This window comes from Silene latifolia, chromosome Y, assembly GCF_048544455.1.
Source record: "Silene latifolia isolate original U9 population chromosome Y, ASM4854445v1, whole genome shotgun sequence".
Classification (NCBI taxonomy): domain Eukaryota; kingdom Viridiplantae; phylum Streptophyta; class Magnoliopsida; order Caryophyllales; family Caryophyllaceae; genus Silene; species Silene latifolia.
The window spans coordinates 461,404,308-461,431,635 of record NC_133538.1 but is presented as its reverse complement, the minus strand read 5'-3'; the positions used below and the strand labels follow the sequence as shown (position 1 = coordinate 461,431,635).

The following is a 27,328-nucleotide window of genomic DNA, read 5'->3' as shown; positions in this document are numbered from 1 at the left end:
TTAGTTGAGAGGAACCGATTCGGGGAGCCGCAAATGAAGATGCAGCCAAGCACATGGAGATTTTTATCGATTATTCTTTGCTCTATACCCCGCCAACCGGTGTGACTCGGGACCAGGATAAAGGAGACTATGTTTATATTCTCACTCCGTGATGCTGCAAGAGAGTGGTACAGAGAGATCTGGATCGATTTGCTCATGGGATCACCGATCGGAATTCTTTGGCCTTGGCATTCTACAAGAAATACTTCTCTGCCTCGAAGACGAATGCCATTAGAGCTCAGATCACGAGCTTTAAACAGGGCCCTGATGAGAACTTTCATGAAGCATGGGTCCGTTTCAAGAAGCTAGTGCGAACCATTACGCACCATGGGTTCGAAAAATGGAGTCTTTGCAATCAGTTCTATAACGGGCTGTATGATGATCAGAGGTCTATCTTGGATGCTGCAGCCAATGGCCGATTTGCTTAGAATATGGGAGAGACTAAGGGGTGGAAGATCAATGATGACTTAGCCACCCATAAAGCTGAATATGGGAATTTGAGAGGCAATCAGAGGAGGAGTCTTTGAATCCTTCTCGTAGTCGCATTAGAGGCTCTCACGGCGAGGTTTGACAAATACGAGTTGGGAGGAGCTTCAAAAGGAGGGATGTATCATGTGAATGCTGTTTTAGACGGTCCTTTCGTCTGTAGAAGATGTGGAGCTGAGGGACATGTCTCAGAAAATTGTGCTAGTCCCTTTGAGTCTTGTGCTGCCTTTCAACATTACAGGCAGACAAATACGTACTATGAGCCGAATGTCCATCCTAACTTGAGGTGGAGTAACCAGAATGTCCTGAATCCGACTCAACCTCCACAGCAGCAGCAGCAGACTTATGTGCCTCCTCATAAGCAACAACAGTTTCAAAAAACCTCCCTATGTGCCGCAACAACAACAATCCCAAAATTCTGAGTTTGCTGAGTTGAAGAATATGCTGCAAAAGGAGTCCCAAGCTAGAGAGGCCGGAATGAAACTGCTAGAGAGCCAAATTGCTCAATTGGCTAGCAAAAATACCACTCGAGCTCCGGGACACTTACTGACTCAGACGGACCAAAAAGAGACCCTTAATGCCATCACTTTGAGGAGCGGGTCCACCCTGGAGGGGCCTGCTATGATTGAGGATACCCCTGAAAAAGATAAGCCGGAACCGAGTCAAAACAAAGCTGGAAGGAACAAAGGAAAGAAAAAGGCGTCTTCCAGGTATGTCAGTCGATCGGCGACACATACCCGTCGATCGATCGAGGTGCAACAAACGGTAGCACGGTACCTTTGAAGCCAGTCGATCGACTGACCTAACCGGTCGATCGATTGAGATTGCTGCTGATAGTGAACCTTTTCGTCCTCCAATGCCCGATAACTTGAGGGATCATTTGTTTCGGGGTACGACTGCCCCGAAAATATTGAGGCCAGACCCGACTGCTGATGGGTCTGTTCTGCAGTTCGGCACGACCCAATGTCGATCAATGGTTCATATTTGAGACGGTCTGAAGAGGGGTCAAGCTTCAATAAGGAGAAGGTAGTGGACTTCCAGCCTAAGTCCACGGATGTCGGCATGCGAGATTTAGAAGAGAGGGCTAAGTTACTTCTTACAGCCCCATATCCGGAAAGATTGGTGCCGACGAAGGAGCGGGTATCTTTCAATAAATTTGAAAATGTTGTTCGTAGTTTAAACGTACAAGTACCTTTCCTTGAATTAGTGAATCAAGTGCCCGCTTACATGAAGTTTATGAAGCAATTACTGTCCAAAAAGAGGTCACTTGAAACTGTGCATACTGTCGCACTCACTAAAGAGTCATGTTCTTATTTGACTCACACTGCACCCCATAAGCTAGAGGACCCAGGTAGCTTTTCTGTTCCTTGTAATATAGGTACCTTCTCTATTGAGAAGGCATTATGTGACCTAGGAGCTAGTATTAGCGTCATGCCCTTGAGTCTTGCTAGAAAGTTAAAATTGAATAGGTTTGCAGTTACGAGCATGACCGTTCAGATAGCTGATCGCTCTGCGGTCCAGCCTATAGGAGTCTTAGAGGACATCCCTGTGCAAATAGGGAAGTTTTTCTTCCCTGTAGACTTTGTGGTCCTAGATATGCCTGAGGATGGCCACATACCTATTATTCTAGGTAGGCCATTTTTGCACACTGTTGGTGCAGTTATTGATGTTGGCTCTGGGACCCTGACCTTCAAAGCAGGGAAACACTCCATTGTCTTTGCTCAGACAGCTAGGAAGAAGGACCCCATGTGGCCTGTCACTTGCAATACGATTTCTGAAAAGAAATCCTTTTTTATACTTCCTGATATGCCTATCTCTTTTCCTACTCCTGTTGTAACACCTCCGCCCCAGATTGGGAGCAAAGTGGAGGAAGATTCTTCTATTTTAGCCATTGCAGGAGCTGGTTTGGGGAAGGAAGAGCCACATGTCGCTCCAGCTGTGAAGGAGCAAATCGTTTCAAGGGGCGGTCTTGGATGCCTGAGCTATGGCACTGATGAGGAGCTTGAAGATGAGCCAGCCAGAGTGAGAAAGTCCGACTTGGACTTTGATGAGCCGGAAGAGGTCATTGATTGGGGAGATGACGAAGTTGTTGATCCGTCAAGCTCTACGGATGATGAAGTTGAGAAAGGTGCAGCTGAGAAGATGAGCACCGTTGAGGCTACCTCTTGTAGCCAGAAGCCAGTCAAGTGGGCCATTCCATGGCCGTTCTTGATCAACTATTAGTTGATTGAGACTTCTTTAAAACATTTACATTTTATTTGCTTTCGTTGAACCTTTTAATTTATTGTTTTGTGTGCGCGAAACTTCGCCGATAATGTTTGCTTAGGATTTTAAACTCTTTAGATGGTTACTTTGGGTTTTGCGCAATTTTTGGGCGCGTATTTTTGTGCAATTGCTGGTTTTTAGACCTCATTAGCTCAAGTAATTGAGCAAATACGAAGACATCTGAAGTTACAGCAGTATTTTCAATCGATCGACTGGTCTGTATAGTCGATCGACTGGTCTGCAGTTTCCAGGAGCTACTGTTCCTTTCACCTTGGTCGTTTGACTGAGTGATGTGGTCGTTCGACCGCCCTGCACTGCTGTACTGGTTCATGATCTCTCCCCTGCTGTGTTTGGTCGATTTGCAGAATTGAGGGAGTTTTCTACTCCACTTTACCTTCCGTCATATTATTTATTTCTTCTATTTTCTCAATTGTGCACATAATACCGCTTCAAAATTGTTTTCTCGGACTTATGCGTGGTTCTTTTGTCTTTTCGGTCCTTATTGGTAGCATGCTAGCTCACTTGAAACCTCCTAGCTCACTTATTTGGTTTGGGAGGTTTCCTTTTGCTGCGCTTAAAGTCTTGTGAGTTCCCGAGTTTTACTTCATGTCTCTTTTATTTATTTTTCTTGCAAATTCGCGTTTCTCTTTCATTACATGATTTTGCACAATGGGGACATTGTGCGATGTGGTTTGGGGAAGGGTTTTGCGTCGTATATCATTTGCTTTCATTCACGTTTACATTTCAGTTTGCATTGTTTATTTCATTTCTCTTATATATACAAATTTCAAAAAAATTGAAAAATTCATCAAAATTTAAAAAAATGCACGTTTATTTTAGCATATAGGACGAGTCGGAACGGTAGTATTTCAATGATGACATTGCAATTTCACCTGTTTATGCCTAAGCCTTGCTAATTAACATGTTATTAGTAGAATCGTATAAGTGCATATCTACGAGTTTTCGTTAATTATTTGCTGAACTTAAGACTTGACTTAGAATTTTGGCAAGCTACATCATATTTTCTAAGGTTTAGAGCTTATAACTGGTGTCATCAATGACCAGTTTATCTAGGAATGTGAGTAGTACTCCTTATGAGACATGTTACATAAATGTGCATAAATATGAACTTGATCTGCTTAATACCTGTATGCATTCGGTTTGTGGTTTGTTGACACATGTGGTAGAGGTCTCCTTTTCTCATTTTACCCATAAGCTTCACACTGCCAAAAATAGCCTTTTTGTCCCATTACTACATCCTACATTTAGCCTGCCCTTGTTAAGCTAGTAGTCTATGTTCTTGGGATTGTTACTTAGTTTTTGGTAGCATTTGCTCTTATTGAGATTTTGTTGGATAAAAAGAATGAAGGAGGAAAGAAGTTGAAAGGAAAGAAAGAAAAAAACGATAAGGAAAAAAAAAAGAGAGAGTTCTGTACTGTTCAAAGCGGTCGATCGACTGGAGTCCGAAAAAGAATAAAGAAAAGAATCAATTCGCTAATTCAAGGTCTTTATCTTATGGCGATTTTTGCTCCCATGTTGCATTAGTATCTTATGGGGAGTTGGTTGATTACTTATATACTGGAGATTGTGAGTTTTGTGCTTGCTATAGCACCGTATCGATTGAATTTTGAGCAAGAAGAAGGATGTTGTCATATGGTTCCGTTTTGGTACTAGCTTGATCACCTATACCTCCACTTTCCCACAAATGTTTTGCCTCTTCTTACCCATACCTCACATATCCATATATACCTCGGCATGTGTCATGGTCTTTTGTTGGTTGGAATGCATATGTACGGTCATAGAAATTACTTTCATATTATATTGCAGGCATGTTCTTATAGGTCGTAGTTAGGTGAGAGTCTTTACAAAATGAATTCTTTCTATCCTCTTACATATATTCACCTGTGCTTATGTGTGATATGAGCGACCCGTGAGAGTTCAATTTGATAAGTCTCTATAGTTGATGGTTCAGCAGTTTTTAACGACTTCATAACTCGGTTGCATGATTCGTAATTGCTAATTGATTGTTGGTTATTGCATTAAAATGGTTTAGGTTTTACATGTTGTAATTCGCTCTGAGATTGAACTCGTTCCATTAGGTCATTAGAACGAGTTTAGTCCTTGCTTGGAAACAAGCAAGGGTTTGGTTTGGGAAAGTTTGATGCGTGTCATTTATATGATGTTTTACACCTCATTTTACACGCATTTCAGAGCTCATTTGTGTAGTTTAAGCTACCATTTCTCCCATTTCCGTCTACTTTCGTGTTTTTGTACATTATTGCAGAAATGTGAAGAATTCAGTGGAAATCAAGCTAAATCCGTCCCCGGGTATCCTGCATTGCATTTGACGTGAAGAATTCACTTAAGGAACGAGCTTGGTGCGCGTTTCAAGGCCCACAAGGCAAATCCAGGAGATTATAGAAGCCAACTATCAGTTACTTCGGTCGATCGACCACTGCCTTCAGTCGATGGACCAACCTGGGGGTTCCAGTAGCTACTGTTCAGCTCAGTGCAGTCGATCGACCGGCCACCTCAGTCGATCGACCACACCGCTACTTCAGACGAGAATTAAAAGATCGAGATTTATCAAGCCCATTGTGTTTAGGTTTTGAGAATAAGTGTTACGTATATTTTCTATATAACGTAACCTCGAACATCAAGTTTTACATTCAGTTTTTATCAGTTTACATCATAAAATAATTAGGGTTCTAAGTTGTTGGGAATTTTATACAATTTATCTTCGTTCGGTTTCTGATTCTTGCTCTGCAATTTCGGTACTCTTCTGCTCTTAATTTAGTTCGCTTTATTATCGTTTGTAGGAGAGAATTGCTAGTTAGTTTCCCGAAACCATAATTATCGTTTTATGTTAATCATCTGTTTAATCGTTTCAAGCATGAATTCAGTAGAATTATTAGTCAATTTATTCATTGTTGTTATTCTTAGTATGAGTAGCTAACTTATTCGTGCTAGGATGTAGGGAAATTATAGTATAGGCGGCATTAGTATTAACTTGGCCTGAAATCGCGTGTCAGTCGATCGACCGCCATACCTGGTCGATCGACTGACCACGTGAGGTTTACTTCCGTTTTAATTGATTTAAATGTTGTATTTGACAAATCGAATGCATGCGACTAGTTGAATGCTTAGTATATGACTAACCCATTAGATCGAAAGATAGGGAAAGTTGTTAGATCACCAATTAAAATGACTAAACTATGCTGAGATCGAAAGATAGGTAAAGTTTAGATTATAAGTCACTTTTCAGGACGAGAGTCAGTATTAGTGATATTAGGGACTTATAGCGAGATCGAAAGATGCTATCCGTTAAGAGTGGACCGAGAGGACCTCTTGTTTTCCCGCCTCATGTATTTGATTTAGACCTACTTAGTATGCTGCCGCCGAAACTATAGTGAACCGACCATCCTAGTACCCTTCTTTTATCTGTTTTATCCGTTTATTTAGTTTATTGTCTGTTATTGCCTTTAGCTATAGACCAAATCAGTTCAACCCTCACATTCGTTACCTTAGACTAGAATTAGACAATTATTAATTACATTCGCCTCCTTGTGGTTCAACCCTGTTACCACTAGCCTAGGTTAGTTTTAATAGGAATTATAAATTTTATTTTGGTACTCACAACGACGGGTATCATCTGTGGTTTACGAGGTGCGTCCTCGGCTGAGTGGAGTCACTTACAGGAGTGGCTTCACACCCTTGATTTGCCTTATGTGGAACCCGCCACATAAGGGATGTGCACATTTAGGAACTTGAGTTTATCGCTCGGATGAGATGAGCGGGGCTTAGGTGGAACGGTTGCGGTCCCCCACTGGCGGTGTGGAATACTTGTTGCGATGAGTATTCTGGCAGGACTACACATTTTAGTGTGTAGTCGGGTGTGTGGAGTTATGATGGAGATTGGTTGATTCGTTTGGATTGTTCATTGTTTCAGTTGTATTGTTTTATGTAATCAGTACTGACCCCGGTTTAAATGTTTTGAAAACTGTGGTGATCCATTCGGGGATGGGGAGCAGTTATTGAGCAGGTATGAGTTGATGCGCATGGGATAGTTGGGTTGAGTCACCACGAGCTGTTTGGAAGTCTTCCGCTGTGTCATAAACATTATTTTACATTATTTCAGTTGGTTTGACAGTTTTGAGAAACAGTTGTATTTACTTTATCAGTTTTGGGATTTGGACTTGTATCGCTTTAAACTCATTTAATAAAATATATGCTTCTTTATTGTCTATTTGATATACATTGCCTCGGGTAATGGAGATGGTAGCATTCCCATGCCTTAAGTAGTCCGGGTAAGGCACTTGGAGTATGGAGTGTTACAGTTACTCCTCCATCAACTATTTATCAACAAAAATTAGTTATCAATCACCAAAATACAGTAACTTATCAATCACTTATATAACAAACAAATTAGCATTCCGTTTTAAATTAATTCCACAGCATTTATATTACCCCTATAAACCATTTATATTACTCAACAATGCAGCAACAATTCAATTACTTAACAATTTTGTGAACAATTACTCGGAAACGAAATACAACAACATGATGAATTTGACCAACAATTGCCAACAATTATTCAACAATCACTAACAATTACTCAAACAACTACTCAAAATACTATAAGATTGTCATAATTTTTCATTTTCCCATGCAACATTACTCTTCCCCTCTAAAAAGGAACTTCATCCCCGAAGTTCACCTTTAAGATGAACTATAACTACGAGACGATAAATTTTTATTCACTATTGGCATTACGAAAAGATTATATTATGTGTTGAGACTCACAACGAACATGGTACTTCATTGACATTACATAGATAGGACTTTTGCATATTAAAACCATATGAAAAGTGGACAACACAATTGCGTAAGTGAACTGTTCCGTCATCCAATTATTATACGTAAACACCAAGGAATTCCTTTAGTGACATTACCAAAACAAGTAACAAGAACTATAATCACCATTTAACATGTTACTTCTAGCAATTCAATTTAGCATCCAAAAGTGTATAAACCATACTTGTATTGTATAAACCGTACTTGGGACATGACGATGCTATTACCAAGAATGATAAGGGAACATATTATCAACAAGATACACATGCACGAAGATCAAAACAATTTAGAATGAAAAAGCCGGTATACAGGGGCACTCGATCAAGCTAAGAAGCTACTCGATCGAGTTGACGCTACTCGATCGAGTACGTCGAGTCCAGTAGGCATTTCTAACTCACAAGTGCAGTTACTCGATCGAGTAGCCACACGTCAATTTCCCCACAGAAAAACGTTGCCATGCCAAGAAAACATAATCAACGTCGGAGTTTCATCTCCGACACCATCCACCTGCATAAAACGTTCAAAACCTAACAAAATACGGCTTTATGGCCAAATACAAACCAAAGTATCTCAAACGTACCAACCAAGCAAGTATCAACTAACTACAAATCCATGGAAACGAATATATAAAACAACAAGAACAGCATCACTCCCAGGCCGGCTCCTCCATCTCCTCATCTCCACCTCCACCTCTGGGTGTGCCTGCTCCTGTTGTACCCTTGCCTGTGGTAGCTCATGTGCCTGAGTCAGCTCCCACTCGCCATGGTGCCAAACAGTCAAAGGGGTAACTCCTAGGCTCCCCCATGTAATCGGATCCACGCCAAAAGAGTGAAAGACTCCACTGTCGTCTCCAACACCTCTCCACCACACCGGTTGGGCCGAGGCGGTCCTAATGCCCTGCACATATGCCATCTCGTGTAGGTTCCGGAGCGCCAAAGTGGCAGATACCCTCTCTGTGACCTCACTCACCCGCATATCAGGACAAAAGGACTAAGGGTAACTGGGATACTGATTCTGTGGAGGTACGGGCTGCTCTGGCTGGGTCTCAGCAACTCTCTCTCTCTCTCTCTCTCTCTCACCCGTCTCGGACTCCTCCCCACTCTAGGTTGCCGATCCTCAGGTCTAGCCTGATCCCCCTTAGTTGGCTCTTGCATCACCTCCAAAATACTATCATCAATGTGGTAATACTGCCGAGTAGGAGCCTCCTCATCATCATCGGAGTCTGATGCCACTACCGCCGCCGTCAAAGGCTCAGTCACAAGAAGGTGCTCAGGGTCAGGTAGCCTCATCCAACTCATACCCCATACTCTCCAGGCCAACTCACCACCCTCCAAAGTCCTCAACCATTTCTAGTCGATGAAGTAGTCTCGGTCCAAGGAAGGCACAGTTGGAACCATAGGTGTAAGGGCCGAGGAGGCCTCAAAGGTGGTCAACCGCTCAGCCAACCGTGTAGCAATGGCACCACAACTCAAGTATCAGGTCGCAGAGGTGGCCATCAAAGCGAAGCTAGCACAAAATATGGTCGGGGCATTAAAAGAAACTCTCGTGGCTCGGGTGGGGTTAAGATAATCAACTAGCAATATCACCTCATGTGAGTTCAACTTAATCCCATCCTTCCTATCATAGAGAAAACAAGTCAAGACACAAAGAAAGATCTTCAAAGTGACATGTTGAACGTCATTTATCAACATGTTACTCGAAGTGGGGGCAAACTTGTCAGCAAAACAAGGCATATAACTACTAGCCCCACACTCAGTCGGGATATCCCTAAGGGATCCCTTCTCTGGTCGAGCAAGGCCAAGGTGAGAAGCAAACATGTCCATAGTTAAGAGGAAACTGGTGTTCATGAGACGAAATTTTACGCTCTTAGCTGTCGCATCATAGGTAAAAGAGCTCATGAACTTCAAGATCAAGAAAGGGTAGGATTGCTTCCTAAGACGATACAAACCCGTCAAACTCAAGGTCTCAAAGAGATGCCTCACATCTGTCTCTATCTTAAGGTTCTTGAGGATGGTGGTGTCGATACATCTAGTTGGTTTCATACGACATTTCAGTAACTCAACAAAAGCCTCTCTTTGCTTAAAGTCAGCAAAGACAACGGTAGGATACTCAGGAACCGGTGGAACAGTGGGTCCCTAACTCCCCTCTCTAACTTCGGGCTCAGAAGCCCTTCCCCTCTTACTCTGATGGGTGGCAGCTGCAGGTCTCGTCATCTGTTTTAACATATATTTAGGCACACAAAACAGACACTTGCTTGAACAAAAGAACTTTTCAAAGTATACTCATGGATAAAGAAACAACATTTCAAAATAGTTTTTCACAAAATAACCCACAATTTCCAAAACATATTACTCCCCATCTCATATAAGACGGTCTTATGGCTTCCAAAATACAAAAATTGCAACAACAACAACAACAATTAGCAAATTGGGGTATTAATACCCTCAAAATAACTTCACAAAAAGGTAATCATCATAAAGATTTAGGGCGAATTTCAGTTTGGGGCACTTTTAAGACGGAGTTTTAAGACAAAATTTTGGGTGAAACTAGTCAAAATCAACACCAAATATGATACCCACAACATACATTACTTAATTTTCCCTTTTACATACTCAAAAGACAAACAAAAATTCAATTTATAACCCAAACCCTAGAAATTTCGGTCCATATATACTCCTATATTGGTTCACATTTTCTATTTTTAGCATCAACAATCAACAAACTAGAGCAATTTTACCAAAATACAACAACTATAAACAAAAATCCATGAGTATAAATCGAATTTTTCAGAAAAACCAACACTTTTATGTGTTTCTAATTGATTAAAAACAAGAAAACAGTAGCATTCTTACCTTGAATGATTTGCAAAGAGATTGAACGAATTAACAAGGAGAAAACAAAGAAATCAAGCACAAACGTCACCAAGATTTTGAGAGAAAAGGATGATTATAGAGAATTAGGGTTTAAAGTATGGATAAATAAGAAGAAGAATGAGTTCGGGAAAGTATAAGAATCCCATGTTAACCCGGGTACTGTAGCACTTACTCGATCGAGTAACTCGGGTACTCGATCGAGTGACCTCTACTCGATCGAGTTGGATCTACTCGATCGAGATTTCGCTGGCAGTTCCAACGTTTTTGATCTAATAACCACACAACTAGATCGAGCAGGGTCTACTCGGTCGTGTAGGCACTCGTACTCGGTCGAGTAAGATTAGGAACGAGGTTAAAAGTTACAAGTTAGGTTAACGGTTCCAGCAAAACAACAACTCGTGTCAATTCCAAAGTGTATTTGGAACTCGCCACTGATTATTTCATCCAATTACGATACATTAATACTAACTCAAATGCTACACAACTATCTCATCCGAACATTACACATGTCATTCCATCCTATACCAAACATTATACAAAATGTCTCAACTATGATTTGTTTCAATTCACACGAATATACATATATATAGAATAGCACAATATTCTACGCCCGCCTACGCATATTCAAATTCAACATTCGACATGTGATTACACTATATTAAGTATCCAATTAGCAATTAGCTATCATTCACTACTCAAGTCTGCTCGAAGTTTCAGTCATACCACAACAATTCGACAACAAGATATCTAACATAACTATGCCATGTCACAAGAGTACGCCACAACAATTATCCATTGCATTCCCCAACATTACTTGACAATATACACTAACTAGAACGCATATAAAGACTCACAACTCATTACCACCATTACTTTAACAAGTTCTCGTATGCAACTATTTGCACATTCACCATCTCTATTACATCCACACACACACACTTCCAACGATTCTCAACCCTTCACGATTCATCATTAATATTTGCACGCACTAGACATTACCATAGACTCCATCACAGCTATGTCTAACGCATATATCATACTCAACTATGCACATAATTCCCGACTCAATATCCCCATACTCGGTGGCTGGCTTAAGCATATTGGGGCCATGATTTTGAAATGAGGGCGCCTTCTCACCCAAGATCAAGCATCAGCCGGGGCTCCCAACATACATACACCAGGTTCATTTTATTAGACTCACTACGTTCATTACCTCATTAGTTACAGGTTCCAAACTCGTCTCTCTGATACCACTTTATAACACCCCCATCTACCAAGGAGCCTTAACAAGACCTTCCCTAGCAGATAAGGAAGTTACCATCTCGGTTGCCCGAGGAACAGTAATAATTAAATGTCGATAAAAGAACAGTTATATTAAATTACAGTTATATAAACAAAATAAAAGATACAACTCGTGACTAAACTATCTCTGCCATGACTCGTGGTAGACTCGTCCCTCCAAGCACCCAGTTATGATCCTGACATCAACTTGCTAAGACCGACTGCTCACCATAGTGGATCACGGTAGACACAACACAAGAAGACAACACAAAAACACCACACAAGGTTAGTAACTAAAGGGACAATACAAAGGCAGACACAACAAGACATAGCAACATACATACACCACCTCCTCCAATCACCCACACACCTCTGACTGCCCGAAGGTCCAGTCCTGCCAGATTACCAATCACAACCGGTAATCCACACCGCCAGTAAGAGACCGCAGCCGTTCCTCCCTAAGCCCCGCTCTTCTAATCCGAGCGATAACTCATGTTCCTTAATGTGCACATCCCCTCTTGTGGCGGGTTCCACAGAGGGCGAATCAAGGGCGTGAAGCCACTCACGCAAGTGACTCCACTCAGCCGAGGGCGTACCTCGCAAACCAGAGACAACAAACAACAGTGACCAATCACAACCAACCCATATACCAACAACGATACCAAAACCAATTAGACAATACAATCGACACATTAAACAACCAATAGTACTGAATAGAAAACCCTACCTCTAGCAAACCGCAACGATTCCGCACATGACCATAAGACCACAAGCAACCACCATAACCACCTATAACAAACAGTATAACCATCTATTACTACTACCACATTCACAAACGAACCAAGGAAGACGATGATGATGATGACAACATACCTATACATAGCATTCCGGGGACAAGACTGCTACCCGAATCAAGCATCCCATCCCCATGGTGTCTCCACCCTCAAAGGCTCCATAAAAGAGTGACTCAAGGTGAAGAAGAACTGATATGACGGCATCTAGGTTTAGGAGAAAAGGAAAAGAAATGATTTGGGTTTCGCGATATCACGATTTATAATTCCCCGCTGAACTCCCGTTACTCAATCGAGTAAACAACTTACTCGATCGAGTGACCTCTACTCGATCGAGTGACTAAGTTACTCGATCGAGTAGCCTTCTCTAGATCGAGTAACACGAACTCAAAGGCTCACAATGCCACAAGGTTAACTCGTAAGGTTTCCGAAGGTCTAGATAGGTGTCTAAGGTCAGTCAACGACGGTCAACCGGTCTCTAAAAGGACGGGTATTACAACTAATTCGTTCATTCGTGTTAAATTTCTTGGCTATATTTTTTCATTGCCCGAAATTATCGAGTTATCATCGAGTTATCTATAAGTTGTTAACCTTCTGTTTTCTATTATTTTGGGTTATTCTTATACTTGAGTGAACTTTGGATATTAAGTGATCATTGTCGGGGATTAAAATCCTTATTTCTTCATTTCTTATTAGCACTCCTTCGTTTCGTTATAGAATTTTAGCCTTTATAGTTATTTCGGAGTCTGTTACACATCTTGTGTAACTTTTCTCAATATCCTAACCCATCAAGTTGTTCATTGTTTCTTAACTTTTCCTTTTCCTAGCGATTCAGTTTACACAGCTTTTCATTAATCTTTAGAACTTTGAGAACTCGTCTCCTTTAAAGTGAAAATTTTAATTTATTATTGGATCTTACTACACATATTTTACTCTCGTTTTTTGTAAATTGGGTTTATCCAATGAAAATATTTACTATGAATTTGAGATTTTATACAATTTTCACTAGTTTGCATGAAGTATGATTTTTTTTTTTTGGGGGAAAGTTAAGTATATATTAATAAAGCCCATCAAACAATTTGACAACTAGAGGTACACACACCTCTAATTAGTTACACTTTGACATAAGCTATTGACCCATTCCTGACTTCTCCTAGAACCAATTTTCACACGACTATATCTCATTCTTCATTGTAATAATTCCTTCACCTGTTTTATAAGCATAACAGGTAGAGGAATGACAGACTCAAGCCTACATTGATTACGAGCATGCCAGATCAAGTACATTAAGTGTGCAGCAAGTTTTGCAACCACATTGTTTCTTCAACAATGACCGCTCCCTAATTGCTATCCACCAATCAATGACCCCCTGGTAAGGCAAGCAAATACTCAACCAGTCCTCAAGCGCCTCACACCGCCTACTAAAAGAACAACTAAAGAACAGATGATTCAAGTCCTCCTCATCGCAGACAGAGATAGCACTTTGTTACTACTGTGTTATGTGCATTCTCATCAATCTATCCTGAGTGAGCAGGCGTTTATGAGCTACTAGCCAAATGAAAAAATTGTGTTTTGGCAACATAATCCTATTCTGTATCCATGGATACCAGAATATATTAGGGCCTGCATCCACAAGCCAACTATAGCCAAGCTTGACTGTATAATCAGACCCATTGTCTCTCCAGGCTTCATCATACAACCACGGTTTCAACTGAGTTTTGACAGCACATAGTCTTCTCCATGCCCAGCTAGTAGTGATAGTAGGTTCATAATCTTTCCAAGTGGTATTCTTTATATAGATAGTATGCACCCACTTCACCCATAAATGATCAGTTTTTTGCTCAACCCACCAAACATACTTACCCATCAAAGCTACATTCCTTTGGTGTAATGAGTTTCAAACCCAAACCACCCTTTCTCCTTGGTTTGCATATCTGATTCCATGATACAAGTGCAGGGGATTCTTTTTGTTCCTGACCATACCACAAAAAGGCTCTACAAATAGCATCAATGCTGTTAAGAACTGTTTTGGGTAGAATGAAGATCCTGGCCCAATAATTATGAAGGGTACTTAGCACAGATTTAATGAGGGTGAGTCTCCCTGCATAAGAGAGATGTTTAGTCCCAAGTCTAGCAATCCTCTCGATCACCTTGTCAACCAAACATGGCGCGATCAAGGACCCCCAGACGTTTGGGGGCAATTTTAACCCCCAGATATCTAAAAGGGATCCCCCCCTCTTTTCACACCAGATGCTTCCTCAATACACTTCATGATATCCTCATTCACCCCATTACTGTAAATATTTGACTTGCCATTGTTCATTTTAAGTTCAGAAGAGACAGAGAAGGTCTCAAATTCCCTGAGCAACAATCTAACAGAATGCAAGTCACCTCTGCTGAACATGAGAAGGTCGTCAGCAAAGCATAAGTGGGTCAACTTCAACTTAGAGCATAAAGGATGATATCTAAACCCCTGATATTTATCCCACACACCCAACAATCTACTGAGATACTCAAGACAAATTGTAAAGAGCAAAGGGGAGAGGGGATCCCCTTGCTTTAAACCCCTTTGTCCTCTAAAAAAGCCAAACACCTCTCCATTCAGGGCCAAAGAAAAGGTGGGGGAAGTCACACATGCATGAAGTATGATGCTTTGACTTGGTATTGGAGACGTTTAATATCTAGTTTTACTCTTACTAACTTGTATCGGAAAGGATTTTGATTTCATTCTTTGTTTCATTTGGTCTCTACATTGGAATGTTGGTGTTCTTGTCCGTGGCAAGAACTCTTATGCTCCTGTGCGGAAGACGTGAATTTTTGTTACTCCTTAAAACATGTTTGAAAGATATCAGTCAAAACTTACTCTGTATTTTTCACCTTTTTGTTCGTAATCGAATAATCTAATAATGTCCTCAACTTTTGATTCTTCCCTTTATGTTTCAAGTTTCGAGGGCGAAACTTTTTGAAGGTGGGGTGATTGTAACACCCCGTATTTTATTAAGTTTATTAAGTTGGATAAAATTATTTTAATTGATGTTTAGGATTTAATTACGTCGGTTAACTGTTTCCGTTTCATTACAAGCCCTTTTTGAAAGTCAGTCCTTGGTGGACTCAACACGGATTTGGGAAAAAGTCATCCAATTAGTCATTTTGAGTTTATTTCGCTAAATTAACCGATTTCGTTAAAATCCGCTAATTTAGTTAAAATCGTTAATAATTCCGATTCGAGCAAATTTCGTATTATTTTCATTAACTAGCCGAGTTGCTTTTTATTTTCCCTCATTAAATTTATTTATTTTCGATTTGGGTTTTATTTTTAAATGTCTTCTAAATTCAGTTTAATTAACTCGAGACGGTTTTAGAAATTAGCTAGAATTCTTAACGATGAAGAAAAGGACGTATAATAAATATCTAACTAGCACGCTGCTCCCTCATTTCTCACGTCTAACTCCTCCTTCTCCCTTCTTTTTTGGTCTTTTGCTTCCTCTTTAAGTTTTTGATCTTTGAAATTGATCATGCCACTCTGTTTCTCATCCGTTTTCAACGATTTCCGTTCCCTAGTAATCCTCTCGTTGTTCCCGTAAGTCCGTTGTGCCGAGATATACAATTTGGTAGAAGATTTTTGCGGTCTAAAGGATTAGTTTTCTTGGAAAAAGGTAACAATGACGGGTTACTCGATATTAGTTGTAAAATATATTTATTTTGAATGCTGGTTAGTCTATTTTATAGTTGAGACGGTATATACTGATATATATATAAGGACCATTTTGAATGCTAATTAGCTTGTTGTATAGTTGAGACGGTGTATACTGATATGCGGAGATGATTGAGACGGTGTATACTGACCCTTAGGGATCATTTGGGATGCTAGTTAGTGTGTTGTATATTTAAGACGGTGTATACTGACACGTAGAGATAGTTTTTGATGTATTTACTTATCAATTTTGGTAAACAGGAGTGATATATTGTTGTGTGGACTTGCCTTGCTATATGTGTATTTTGTTGCAGGTGAGACGGTAAGCAATATAGGTTGTATATGTGCTTTAATTATGTTGGAAGAGGTACACGATACAATATGGATTGCTCGGCAAATACAGGGTGCTATTTTCATATTTATGCGTGTTGTTCCTATTCCCATATTGTGTACTTGTTTCCGCTTGTGGGTTGTATGGTTAATACATGTTTGTTATCGAAGTAAATTGGGTATGTGTATGTCGTTCTAGTGCTAGTCAACCCATTTGTTTTGATCTCGTATTCGGACCTTGGTACGGTTATGTGCGGAGTGTTGTGTACAAGGTTACTCGACCCTGGTACGGTTAGGTGCCATGCATCGTCTCTTATCATGATCTTCTCGTATTCGGACCATGGTACGGCTATGTGCTGAGTGCTGGGTACGAGTTACTCGATCCTGGTACGGTTAGGTGCCAGGCATTAGGTCTCGGGTTTGCGGGTGGTATCGCAATTATTGAATCGGGTATTTGTTTTGATCTCGAGAGTCGGTGACGAACCTCAGGGGGTTCAATATCGGCTTAAGCTAAGGACGTATATGATCGTAACCTTATTGGGAGATTGTGGTTGTTTTTTTTTAATGGATGATTGGCATTAGTACATTGGGACCAGTCCACTATGTCGTCTCTCGTCAAGCGCTGCTTCCTTTACTACGATGTCGTTTTTGGTCGTAGTAAGGTGGGACACGTTTTGGTTGTTTCAGTTCCGTTATCACATGATTTATTTATCTTATTTATCTTCTCTATGTTGTATGTTTGATAAACTGATATGTTTTGTATAGTATGTATGTTATTACATTGTAATATGGCTGCGAGGACACCTGAGTTATTCACCCACTGACTGTGGCATTCATTGTTATGAATGAAAGGTGACAGGTCGGTGTTATATGCTGGGGGTTACAAGATGAGTAGCTAGCGAGCATTATCGAGCCAACGATACACCCTTTTACTTATCGTTCGTTATTGCCTTTTTGGAAATTTGGAGGGATCCGAGATCCCTTGTTTATTTATATTCGTATTATGTATTTATTTTGTAAAAGTAGTAATTAGGTTAAATAGTTTTCAAATGTTTTCAGTGAACTCCGCGACCATGCCTCGAAGTTTTAAAAATTTACGTATTTTCCGCTGCTAATTATGTGTGTACTCTTTTGTATAACTGCGGGGGTTCACAGACAACACTATTTGTTCAGTTCATGTGTCTCTATGGAACCCAGTGCAAAATTGTTTCTTTTTGCCGCATGGCGCTATGACCATTACCTTGGCCGATATCAGTTACTTGACTGGCCTTTCTCCAGTTGGAGCTGCCCAAGATTACATTTCCTTAGACAAAACCAAACATTCCACAAAGGGTACCAGACTCTTCCGTGCGGCAAGTCTTCTCTGGGAGCAACCCTTTACTGCGCATAAGAAAGGTTTTTCGGATGTCAAAAACAAGTTCAAGATTGACCCTATTGAATATGAGGACGTTATCTTCCTTACATATGCAGTTTCCATACTCTTAATGCCAAATATTGGTAGCTGCGTTTGTGGCTTTATCCCACTTACCGCTGAGATTCAATCCTGCACAAGTCCAATTCCTTTGGCGCCCCTTGTGCTGAGCTCTGTTTACTGAATGCTACGAAGTTGTCATCAGATTGCTCATCGCAAACTTGAAAAGAACAGAGAACCCGGTCTTACCCCAGCTTGCAACGGCGTAAGTGGTCCTCTTTGGATTTTATCTTGTTGGGCAATGCTTTATTTTCCTTCTCACAACGCTGTTGACCCAAAACATTTTGTGAAAGAAACCTTACACCCAAAGCGTTATAGCTACGCCAAATTTGTTATCGACATAATCAATGTTAATCTGTCTTAAACTATAGACAGTATTGTTGATTCTTTTCTCTGTCAAAAGAATTCATTATGTGTCGTTACCCACTGTTACATATTAGAACACTAGTTATCTAACTCCCCAACTTCTTTGTTCAAGTTGTATTTACCTTCATGGATGAATGCCATGGAATTCCCCGTTTTTGATGAAACCACCAAGGAGATATGGGACAGCTTCTTGTGTCCTAGGGACTTACCTTATTCTCCCTTCCTGACCACTGACTTTGGTGCAGAATTATACAACCCCCAACTTGTTTTACACTAGTTTGGCCTTGTACAATCTCTCGCCATACCATTTCTGGGGGCTATGAACAACCCATGGCATGAAAGAGTTAAAATGAACGTGAAAGATGTCCAAAAGCTCTTCCCCAAGCCTATCCCGGTAACTGTAGAGAAATGCTGGCGCTATTGCCATGGCGCTTCTATAGTCACACTCAGTGGTGGTCTTCTTCACCATGGTGTTCCACTGATGTCTTGACTCAGGCCACTCAGAGACTCAAGGACAGCATCAGAGGTAATTCTCATTTCTCATGAAAATATTTTCCGCTCCAAAATAGGAGATCTTACACTGTTTACCTGTAGCCAAGATTCTTCCAGGCCCAAAGTTTTTAACACTCTCCAATCATCGGGAAATGCCACATAACTTTGCCTCTGCTAGGCAAACATCACCTATAATTCAGGAGCTCGTTATTCGTCTGGAGTTCCCAGGGAAATTTAATCTTCCTCTATCAGTTTTCATTCCTCAACTGACCGTGACTCCAACAAGCGCTGAAGCGGAAGACGAGGGAGAAGGAGCTCAGCCAGAGGAACCAGATGAAACCCCTGAAGTGAAACCCTTTGTCAGAAAACGTAGTGGTTCCTCACTTTCAAAAGGAAGCCTCAAAAGGCAAAAAATGACCACGCCAACACCTGAAGGTTCACTTGCCACAACCTCTCAGATAATTGAGATCGTTGATCAAGATCGAGTAACTCATCCCCTAACCAATGTTTTGGAATAAGACCCAATCACAACCTCTTCACTGGCTGCTATGAACCATGAAGAAGAAAACCAGCCCCCGAATCAGGCTGTACAGGAGAAGAGATGCACACCCCCCCATCATGGAGAGGGAAAACTCAACCAAGAGCAACCCCTTGAGATCATGGGCCAACCAGAACAGGCCCCCCGGGAACCAGGACTGGACGCTACATCCGCGACATCATCTCCCATTCATGTCAGCCACAGTGATGATGATATGCCTCGAGGGGACACGGAAATTACTATGGTTTAGATCAATCCCCAACTTCAAAGTCAAGACTTGGCTATCCAAACTACAGTTGAACAAACGCCAACTGAGTCCCAAGGTTTCCAAATCATCCTACGTTGAGGATGATTCCTTTGGGGAAACTGAGGTGATACAAACACCATCACCCCTCAGTGATACCCCCAAAAGAACATACTTGAGAAGCTAGCACCACTGGCAATATCATGGCTTGAACAATCGCCAATGGCGGGAACTATGATAAGTTCTCCTTCTGCATTTCCAATCATTGCTAAATTGGAATGTTTAGCATTGCTACCAACTAGTAGAACACTGCTTCAACAACTCCACAACTTATGCCAGGCTTCAGGGAGCTCTTATCCTTTCAGCGCCCAACTTAAAAGCTATTTTGATAAGATTGGTCGACTATAACCCCTTGCACTGAGTGACTTTGACAGGTATGAGAGTCTACACCAACAGCATTATACTAACAACCTATCTGTGTAGACCATTTGTCATCAAGTATCCTCAGCCTTTAACACCCAATGTCAGCATGAGCACCAAATTGAAGAACTTGATCAAAAGATGAGTGATGTTGAGAAAGCCCTCAATGAAATGAAGGCTTGGCGCCATGCTTTGTTCAGAGGTCTGTTAGCGCTACCCTCTTCACTTGGCTAACCAGCCCATTTGAACTAGGCTCAGATACAGAACAGTCAGTAGCATACTACTTCAATTAAAGAGCAGCTGGCAAAACTTAAGCATATGTGGGATTCTCGCTCCCAAGCTGCCATGAACGAGATCGCAAAATTTCTGGATTTTATTCGACAGGCCTAAAATATTGAAGGCTGATTTTATATAATTAATACAGTACCCCCATGTTATCCCAAAACTCTAGATATTGTGTTTTTATATTCGCCGCGTATTTCTCCCAAATAGTGGGGTGATAGAACTTCAAAAATTTACCGTTTATGCTTCTTTTGAAATGTGTCCCATCAAAATTTTGCAGGCCATACGCATTACCTGAAAAAACCTTAGTAATCTTAAATGGTCCTTCCCATTTAGGTGACCATTTTCCATAAAAATGATCCTTATGCCCTTTAGGCAAGATCACTTTCCATACTAAATCTCCTTCTTGAAAAGACTTAGAGATAACACGCACATTATATGCTGTAGCTTACTTAATCTTGTTTTTTAACAAGTTCGTCAATGCTTGCTCTTTAAGATGCTCCACATCTAGATTAGGAATGTTCATAGATTCAGAATAAGAATCCAAATCCAACGAATTTTGATATAAAATTCGGGCAGATTCCACATTAACCTCTGCTTGAATCACAGCGACATGACCAAAAATCAATTGGTAAGGAGTATACCCTATAACCCCCCCCAACCCCCTTGAAATTCTGTAAGCCCACAACGTATCAAGTAACTTTTCATTCCAAACTCGAGGATTATCAGCGATCATCTTAGAAATCCCAGCCTTAATCAACTTGTTCGTAGATTCTGCCTGCCCATTTGCCTGAGCATAATAAGCAGAAGAATTCAATAATTGTACCCCATACTGGGTAGTAAATTCCTGAATCGCTGGCCCATTAAAAACATGTGCTTGATCCATTGTAACGCTCTCAGAGACTACAAAGCAGATGAAAATGAATCCTTTCAAGAAATCTACTAAGTCCTGCATTTTTACAGTTTTGAAAGGGTTAGCTTCCACCCATTTGGTGAAATAATCTGTAATAACCACCACATACATATGTCCTTTTGAGGAAGGTGGGGTGATTTCACTTATCATATCCATCGTCCAACCATGAAAAGGCCATGGTTTAACAATAGGGTTTAAGTCATTAGCGGGGACCCTACTTATCTGTCCATAATGTTGACAAGTCTTATAACCCTTTGCATATGTCACACAATTCTCTAAAATTAAAAGCCAATAAAACTCATGTCAATGGATTAACCATCGCATCTTTCGCCCAGACTTATGGGCACAACAAATACCCTCATGGACCTCTGCCATGATAAGCAAAGCATCATCAGCTCCCAAGCATTTTAATAATACCCTTTGTTGATCCTTTTTACACAAAACATCATCAATCAAAAAGTATCCAAAAGCCTGTTTTCTAAGCTTAGGATTTAAGCCCTTTTGGGAAGGACTATGTAAGATACTTATAATGTTAGTCCGTCAATCCAATGATTTTTCCAAAATGTCCACTTTACAAACTCAGCTGTAAAGATAGCATCTTTTGCATAAAAAGTTCGTTTTGAGCGTTCCACCTCTATGAATGCACTAACATCCTTCACGTTATAACTAGAATCAAATTGTGCCAATTGATTCTGATCTCTTAGCACATGAGCACATTCAATTTTCTGAAAGTGTTTAAATAAATCCTCTACCTTTTGAATGTATTGAGATAATGGCAAAGATTTGCATTTAAACAAACCATTTACTTGATTAATAACAAGTTGAGAATCTCTCAGTATACGAACATTTATCGCTTCTAGGTCAACCAATTTTTCTAAACCAACAATGAGTGCTTCATATTCCACTTTATCATTAGTGTCACTACCATGTAAGGTTACCTCCAACTTCCACTTGTTTCCCATAGGAGAAACAATAACTACACCAGCGACAGTTCCATTCAAGGTAAATGATCCGTTAAAAGACTTCTCCCAAGGAGTGTAATTATTATTATCATGTGTCTCTTTGTCGAAACAAGGATGCTCAATTAGAAAATCAGCCAATACCTGACTTTTCATCGCTTTTTATAGAATATAGACTAAATAAAATTGAAGTATATGAACACTCCATTTACTTAAACGCCCTTTTAAAAAAGGTTGTGACAACATATGCTTCATCATATCTAGCGCTGATACTATTTCTATAGTATGAGCCATGAAATTATGCCTTAATTTGATTGAAGCATCATAAAGACTTAAACATACTTTTTTCTAAATAAGTATATCGTTGCTCCGTCTCTTGAAGGACTTGGCTCAAGTAAAATATTACTTGTTCAAAACCTTGCTCATTTTATTGAGATAACATACAACCAATTGACTGGTCTGCAGCTAACAAGTAGAGCCTCAATGTTTTTCCTGCCTTTGGAAAAATCAACACTAGTGGATTAACCAAATATTTCTTTCTTTGATCAAACGCTTCTTGATGGCTATGGTTCCAAATGAAAGTCTCCTCCTTCTTTAATCGTAGCAATGAAGAAAAAACCTTGGTCTTTCCAGCCAAATTTGCTATAAAGCGCCGAACATAATTGACTTGCCCTAAAAACCATTGTAACTCTGTTTATCAGAGGGTGGTTTGGCATTATTTACTGCTTTGGCTTTATTCTTCTCAATATCAATTCCTCTTTGATGAAAAAGAAATCCAAGAAAATTTCCAGCGCTAACACCAAAAGCACATTTTAGAGGATTCATTTTGAGATTATACTTTCTCGTTCTCTCAAACGCTTGTTTGAGATGAAGCAAATATTCATCAAATTCATTGGATTTAACTACAACATAATCTATATAGATGGCCATTGAATCTTTAATTAAATCATGAAAAATACAATTCATGGTTCTTTGATATGTAGCGCCTACATTCTTTAGTCCAAATTGCATAACCACCCACTCAAACGTTCCCAAAGAACCAGAGCACCTAAACGCTGTCTTATAACAATCCTTTTCTTCAATATTAATTTGATAATGCCTAACATATCCATCTATAAACGTAAGATATCTATGCCTCGTGGTAGCATCAATAAGCACATCTATCAGCCAAAGGCATGGGATATTTATCCTTAGGAGTGGCTTTATTCAGATCCCGAAAATCAATTCACACTCTAATTTTCCCATTCTTCTTAATGACTGGAACAATGTTAACAATCCACTCCACATAATTTATTGGACAGATAAATTTTTCTTTCAGAAGTTTGCCAACTTCCTCTTTAACAGCCTGAATGACTTCAGATGACATTCTTCTAGGTTGTTGAATTGTCGGTTTCCAACCAGGCTTGATTGGTAAACGATGTCTAGAAATACTGAGGTCAACGCCACGCATCTCATGATGTTCCAAAGCAAAACAATCCATATATTCGAAGGGAATTGCTTTCATCGCCTCTTTTTCATCATAAGATAAATTTTGGCTCATATAAGTAAATCTCGGCGCTCCTTCAGTCCCCAAATTCACCTCTTCTAAAGAATCTTGCGATTCTTTTCGAATATCCTCATTTTTCACCCATGGTCTCTCTACCCATGTTAATGGTGAATTTTTGGTAGCTCGTCCATTATTATTTGGACATAAATCAACAAATACTTTTATGGAAGAATAGTTATTTTCTAAATTACAATTCATAAAGTCATTACAATATTTTAGAAAAGAAATACATAGCAATTACTACTTTCTAGTAATTAAACGGTAGTAAACTCGGTTCCTGAGCGCCCATTTCTGCTACTGGACCTTCTTCGGGAATGTCCACTAATTACTCTATGCGAATTTCTATAATCTTGCTGAAGACATTCTGCTCTTCAATATTAACCATCTGCCACTGATCAAGCGCTTCCACTCTTGGTATCAGCGTCTGTTCCATAGATTCATTATCCAAGTTAGTTGCATTTATTTCCACAGTTGGAATATCAGCATAAACAATTTCATACTTCTTTCCGTTCCACATAACTAATAATTGATGTAAAGAAGACGGAATAGTATAGGTTTTATGCAACCAGCTCCTTCCCAGCAAAACATTATAAGTAGTTATACTTTAAACCACATAAAAAGGCATTGTCTTTGTACACGACCCCACCTTAATTGCTAATGATATGGTCCCCTCACAACATTATGTGGTACCGGCAAAACTTGTTACCGATACTTTACAAGGTCTTATACCCTTCTCAGTTTTCCCAACCAACTGAAGCACAGTGATTGGAACAATATTAGCAGTAGCCCCGTTATCAATTAAGATTTTGTTGACTACTCGGTTTTCTAATTTAACTTTAATATATAAAGGTTTACAATGATCATTATCCACACCCCTTTTAACAAATAGGGCCTTAATAATCCCATTCACTTCTTGGTCAGTCAGGTCTCTATCCAGAGCGTCATTACGAATAAAATTACATGCAATTAAACAACTAGGAATACCTGATCCCGGCAACTCTGAACATACAGACGATGAACCTTTAGCGCTAAACTCATTCGGCAGCATGGTTACCCTGATGCATTCCATCATCCCCGGATCCAATGAACCAAATTGAATTGGCTGTAGATCTTCATCAGTGACCAACAAGCCCAACTCGGAGTCTGAGAAATCCCCCAAATCTTCATTTTCTTTATCAGCACTCATTACTTGGTCGCTCAATTTATCAATTGCACTGACACAAGCTTCAACGCTGGTGTCAACCTCTTTCTCCTTCATGGCTTCTTGTTCCTGGACCCTGACATCAGCAACCATGCCTCTTGCATCAGCTGCATCTCAACCTTGGCTCTAGCATTCGCCGACAAAGCCTTAGCGTGTTTCTTTTTCTGGCTCTTGGTGACTCCTTTATCCCCAAGGAGGTTCGCCTGATTCTTCAACTCTCTAAGCGGCTTCCTGGCGGTCCCAAGGGTTTGCATCCCCTTAGAGCCTTTGCTAGGACCAACTGCCTCCAGGTCCCTTATCCTTTTGACCGATCGACACTGATAAGTTGGAGTCCATTTTGGATCATTTGGGATAGCTTTAATCCGAACAAGCTCAAAGTGCAACATATCAGCACAACCAAAGTACATGTTCCTTTGCAAATTCTTCATGCATTGGACCAATCGTGTAACACCCCCTTCTTACCCGGCCAAGGTAATTGGGAGGTGTTACCATCTCGGTTTCCCGAGACGGTGATATTGGAGTTGCAATTAAGAAACTATTAATATAAATAAGGTATTTAGTGGATAACATAACCATAAAAGAATAAGTAAAATAATACAACTCATGACCACTACACTATTCTAGCCAACTATGCGCGACTCAGATGTCATCAAGGCTCGTCCCGTCTCCCACGTGCTACCAAAGCTAACTTGTACATAACCTGCTCCCCATATGATTGGAAACATCATATGGATCGACACAGGCCACCCCGGAAAGAGGTTACATTTACATAGACACACAAATGTCAGTTTCAATACAAAATTATGAAATATAACTTAGTAAATGAACATGCCAAAATGCTAGAATGTAAAGGAAACACAAATATCATGCAGGTACCGGGACACGCCCAGACATACCCATATCCACCGGTGTCAGGGATACGCCCACGACACCACACAACATCATAAGATACCGGGAAACGCCCAGACGTACCAGGTCCGAAAGCCAACCGGATCCCCTGCCAGACGTCGTGTCTCACCACAGGAGTCCCTCCTAACTCAAGTCATTAATGTGCACATTCCCCTTGAAGTTGGAAGCTCCAAGGGGCGACCCAAGCGTAAAACGGTTTCCCAATCGTCTTACGTCTCCTCAACAACTAAGTACCACTATCAAAGACCTTCCACATAATACAACCATGACCATATGTGACAAATGAAGAACAACACAAACATATGACCAATTTATGAAGTTCATTCCAACATGTTATGCATAGCCATCCCTCAAATACCAACATGATACACCAACTGACTCACAAATGCAATTGTGAGGAAAGACACCCAAATGTGCATACAAAATATTGAAATCGAGTAGAATAACCTACCTTTTGGCTTTCTTCACAATCTACTCAATACCGACTCGATTTCTTCTTATAAAATCGTCCCATAAGACCGTCTCATCCTAAACAATTCATACAACACTATCACAATGCATTCTACACTACCATAATATGAAACCTTTAATTATTAGTCACTAATTACTCATATTACATAAGCTAAATACTAATTAATTTCCCTTAGTAAAACCCTAAAATTGAGATTAATATAAGACAAAGGAGGAAGGTGAGATGTCGACTTACAAAGGTAGATCGGGGATTAGGAGGAATGTTTTATCATCAATCCAAGCTTGAAGGCCGAGGGGAAGGTTTAGGGAGCATTTAGAGAGAAGGGAGAATGTTTTAGAGTAAGAAGGAAGGAGAAGAAGAATGAAGAGGATAATAGGTTTGGATAAGATAAAATCCCGAAATATCATTTCTCGGGTACTGCACCAGTGTCACTCGACCGAGTGACCGGTTCACTCGACCGAGTGCCAGTCACTTGATCCACTAGAGGTTCTACTCGGTCCACTGGAAGTCTACTAGGTCTAGTTTAGGTCTTACCTGGTCTCGTGGAATGGTCACCCTTTACTTTCGAGTATACGTGGGTCCCCTCATGTGTCGCTAGGTCCCTTGTGGGTCCCAAATTATCCGAGTATTAAAAATCGTACGTGACTTGGGTCAGCCTACAAAACCTCTTTGTAAGATTTAGGAGCAGAGCCTTCGTCCAACTTGCTAGGTTTTCCTTTCACAGCTTCTAGAACTTTTGCTTTCCCAACCAAATCTAGCGCTTCTCATCAAACCGAAGCAGAGTAACCTTTCCTTTCTGGACTAATTTTGGTACAAAGGCCCGAAAGGTCTGACGCTTGTTAGTTGTGTGAAGCTCAGTCATATGCCATTTACAAATGCCTTTCATCTCCACATTGTCCACC

At 40.4% G+C, this 27,328-nt stretch overlaps 1 protein-coding gene and 1 non-coding gene across 2 annotated transcripts; both read right to left on the bottom strand.

Moving 5' to 3' along the window:
- Positions 1 to 266: 266 nt before the first annotated feature.
- Positions 267 to 373, bottom strand: LOC141636680 (small nucleolar RNA R71). The gene has a single exon (XR_012541278.1). It is a non-coding gene; the product is annotated as a small nucleolar RNA R71 (small nucleolar RNA).
- Positions 374 to 20,874: 20,501 nt separating this feature from the next.
- Positions 20,875 to 22,454, bottom strand: LOC141632897 (uncharacterized). Its single transcript, XM_074445402.1, has 3 exons — positions 21,915 to 22,454; positions 21,696 to 21,768; positions 20,875 to 21,614 (listed from the first exon to the last, which is right to left on the bottom strand). Exons 1-3 carry the CDS (start codon positions 22,452 to 22,454, stop codon positions 20,875 to 20,877), a joined length of 1,353 nt encoding a protein of 450 aa, XP_074301503.1.
- Positions 22,455 to 27,328: the final 4,874 nt, after the last annotated feature.

Coding starts and splice junctions, on each gene's coding strand:
- LOC141632897 (XM_074445402.1), bottom strand. CDS start 22,454: ATGAAAAGTCAGGTATTGGCTGATTTTCTAATTGAGCATCCTTGTTTC. Junction 21,769..21,914: donor CTATCTTTACAGCTGAGTTT/GTAAAGTGGACA, acceptor TTGTGTAAAAAG/GATCAACAAAGGGTATTATT. Junction 21,615..21,695: donor CATGGCAGAGGTCCATGAGG/GTATTTGTTGTG, acceptor TTTTAATTTTAG/AGAATTGTGTGACATATGCA.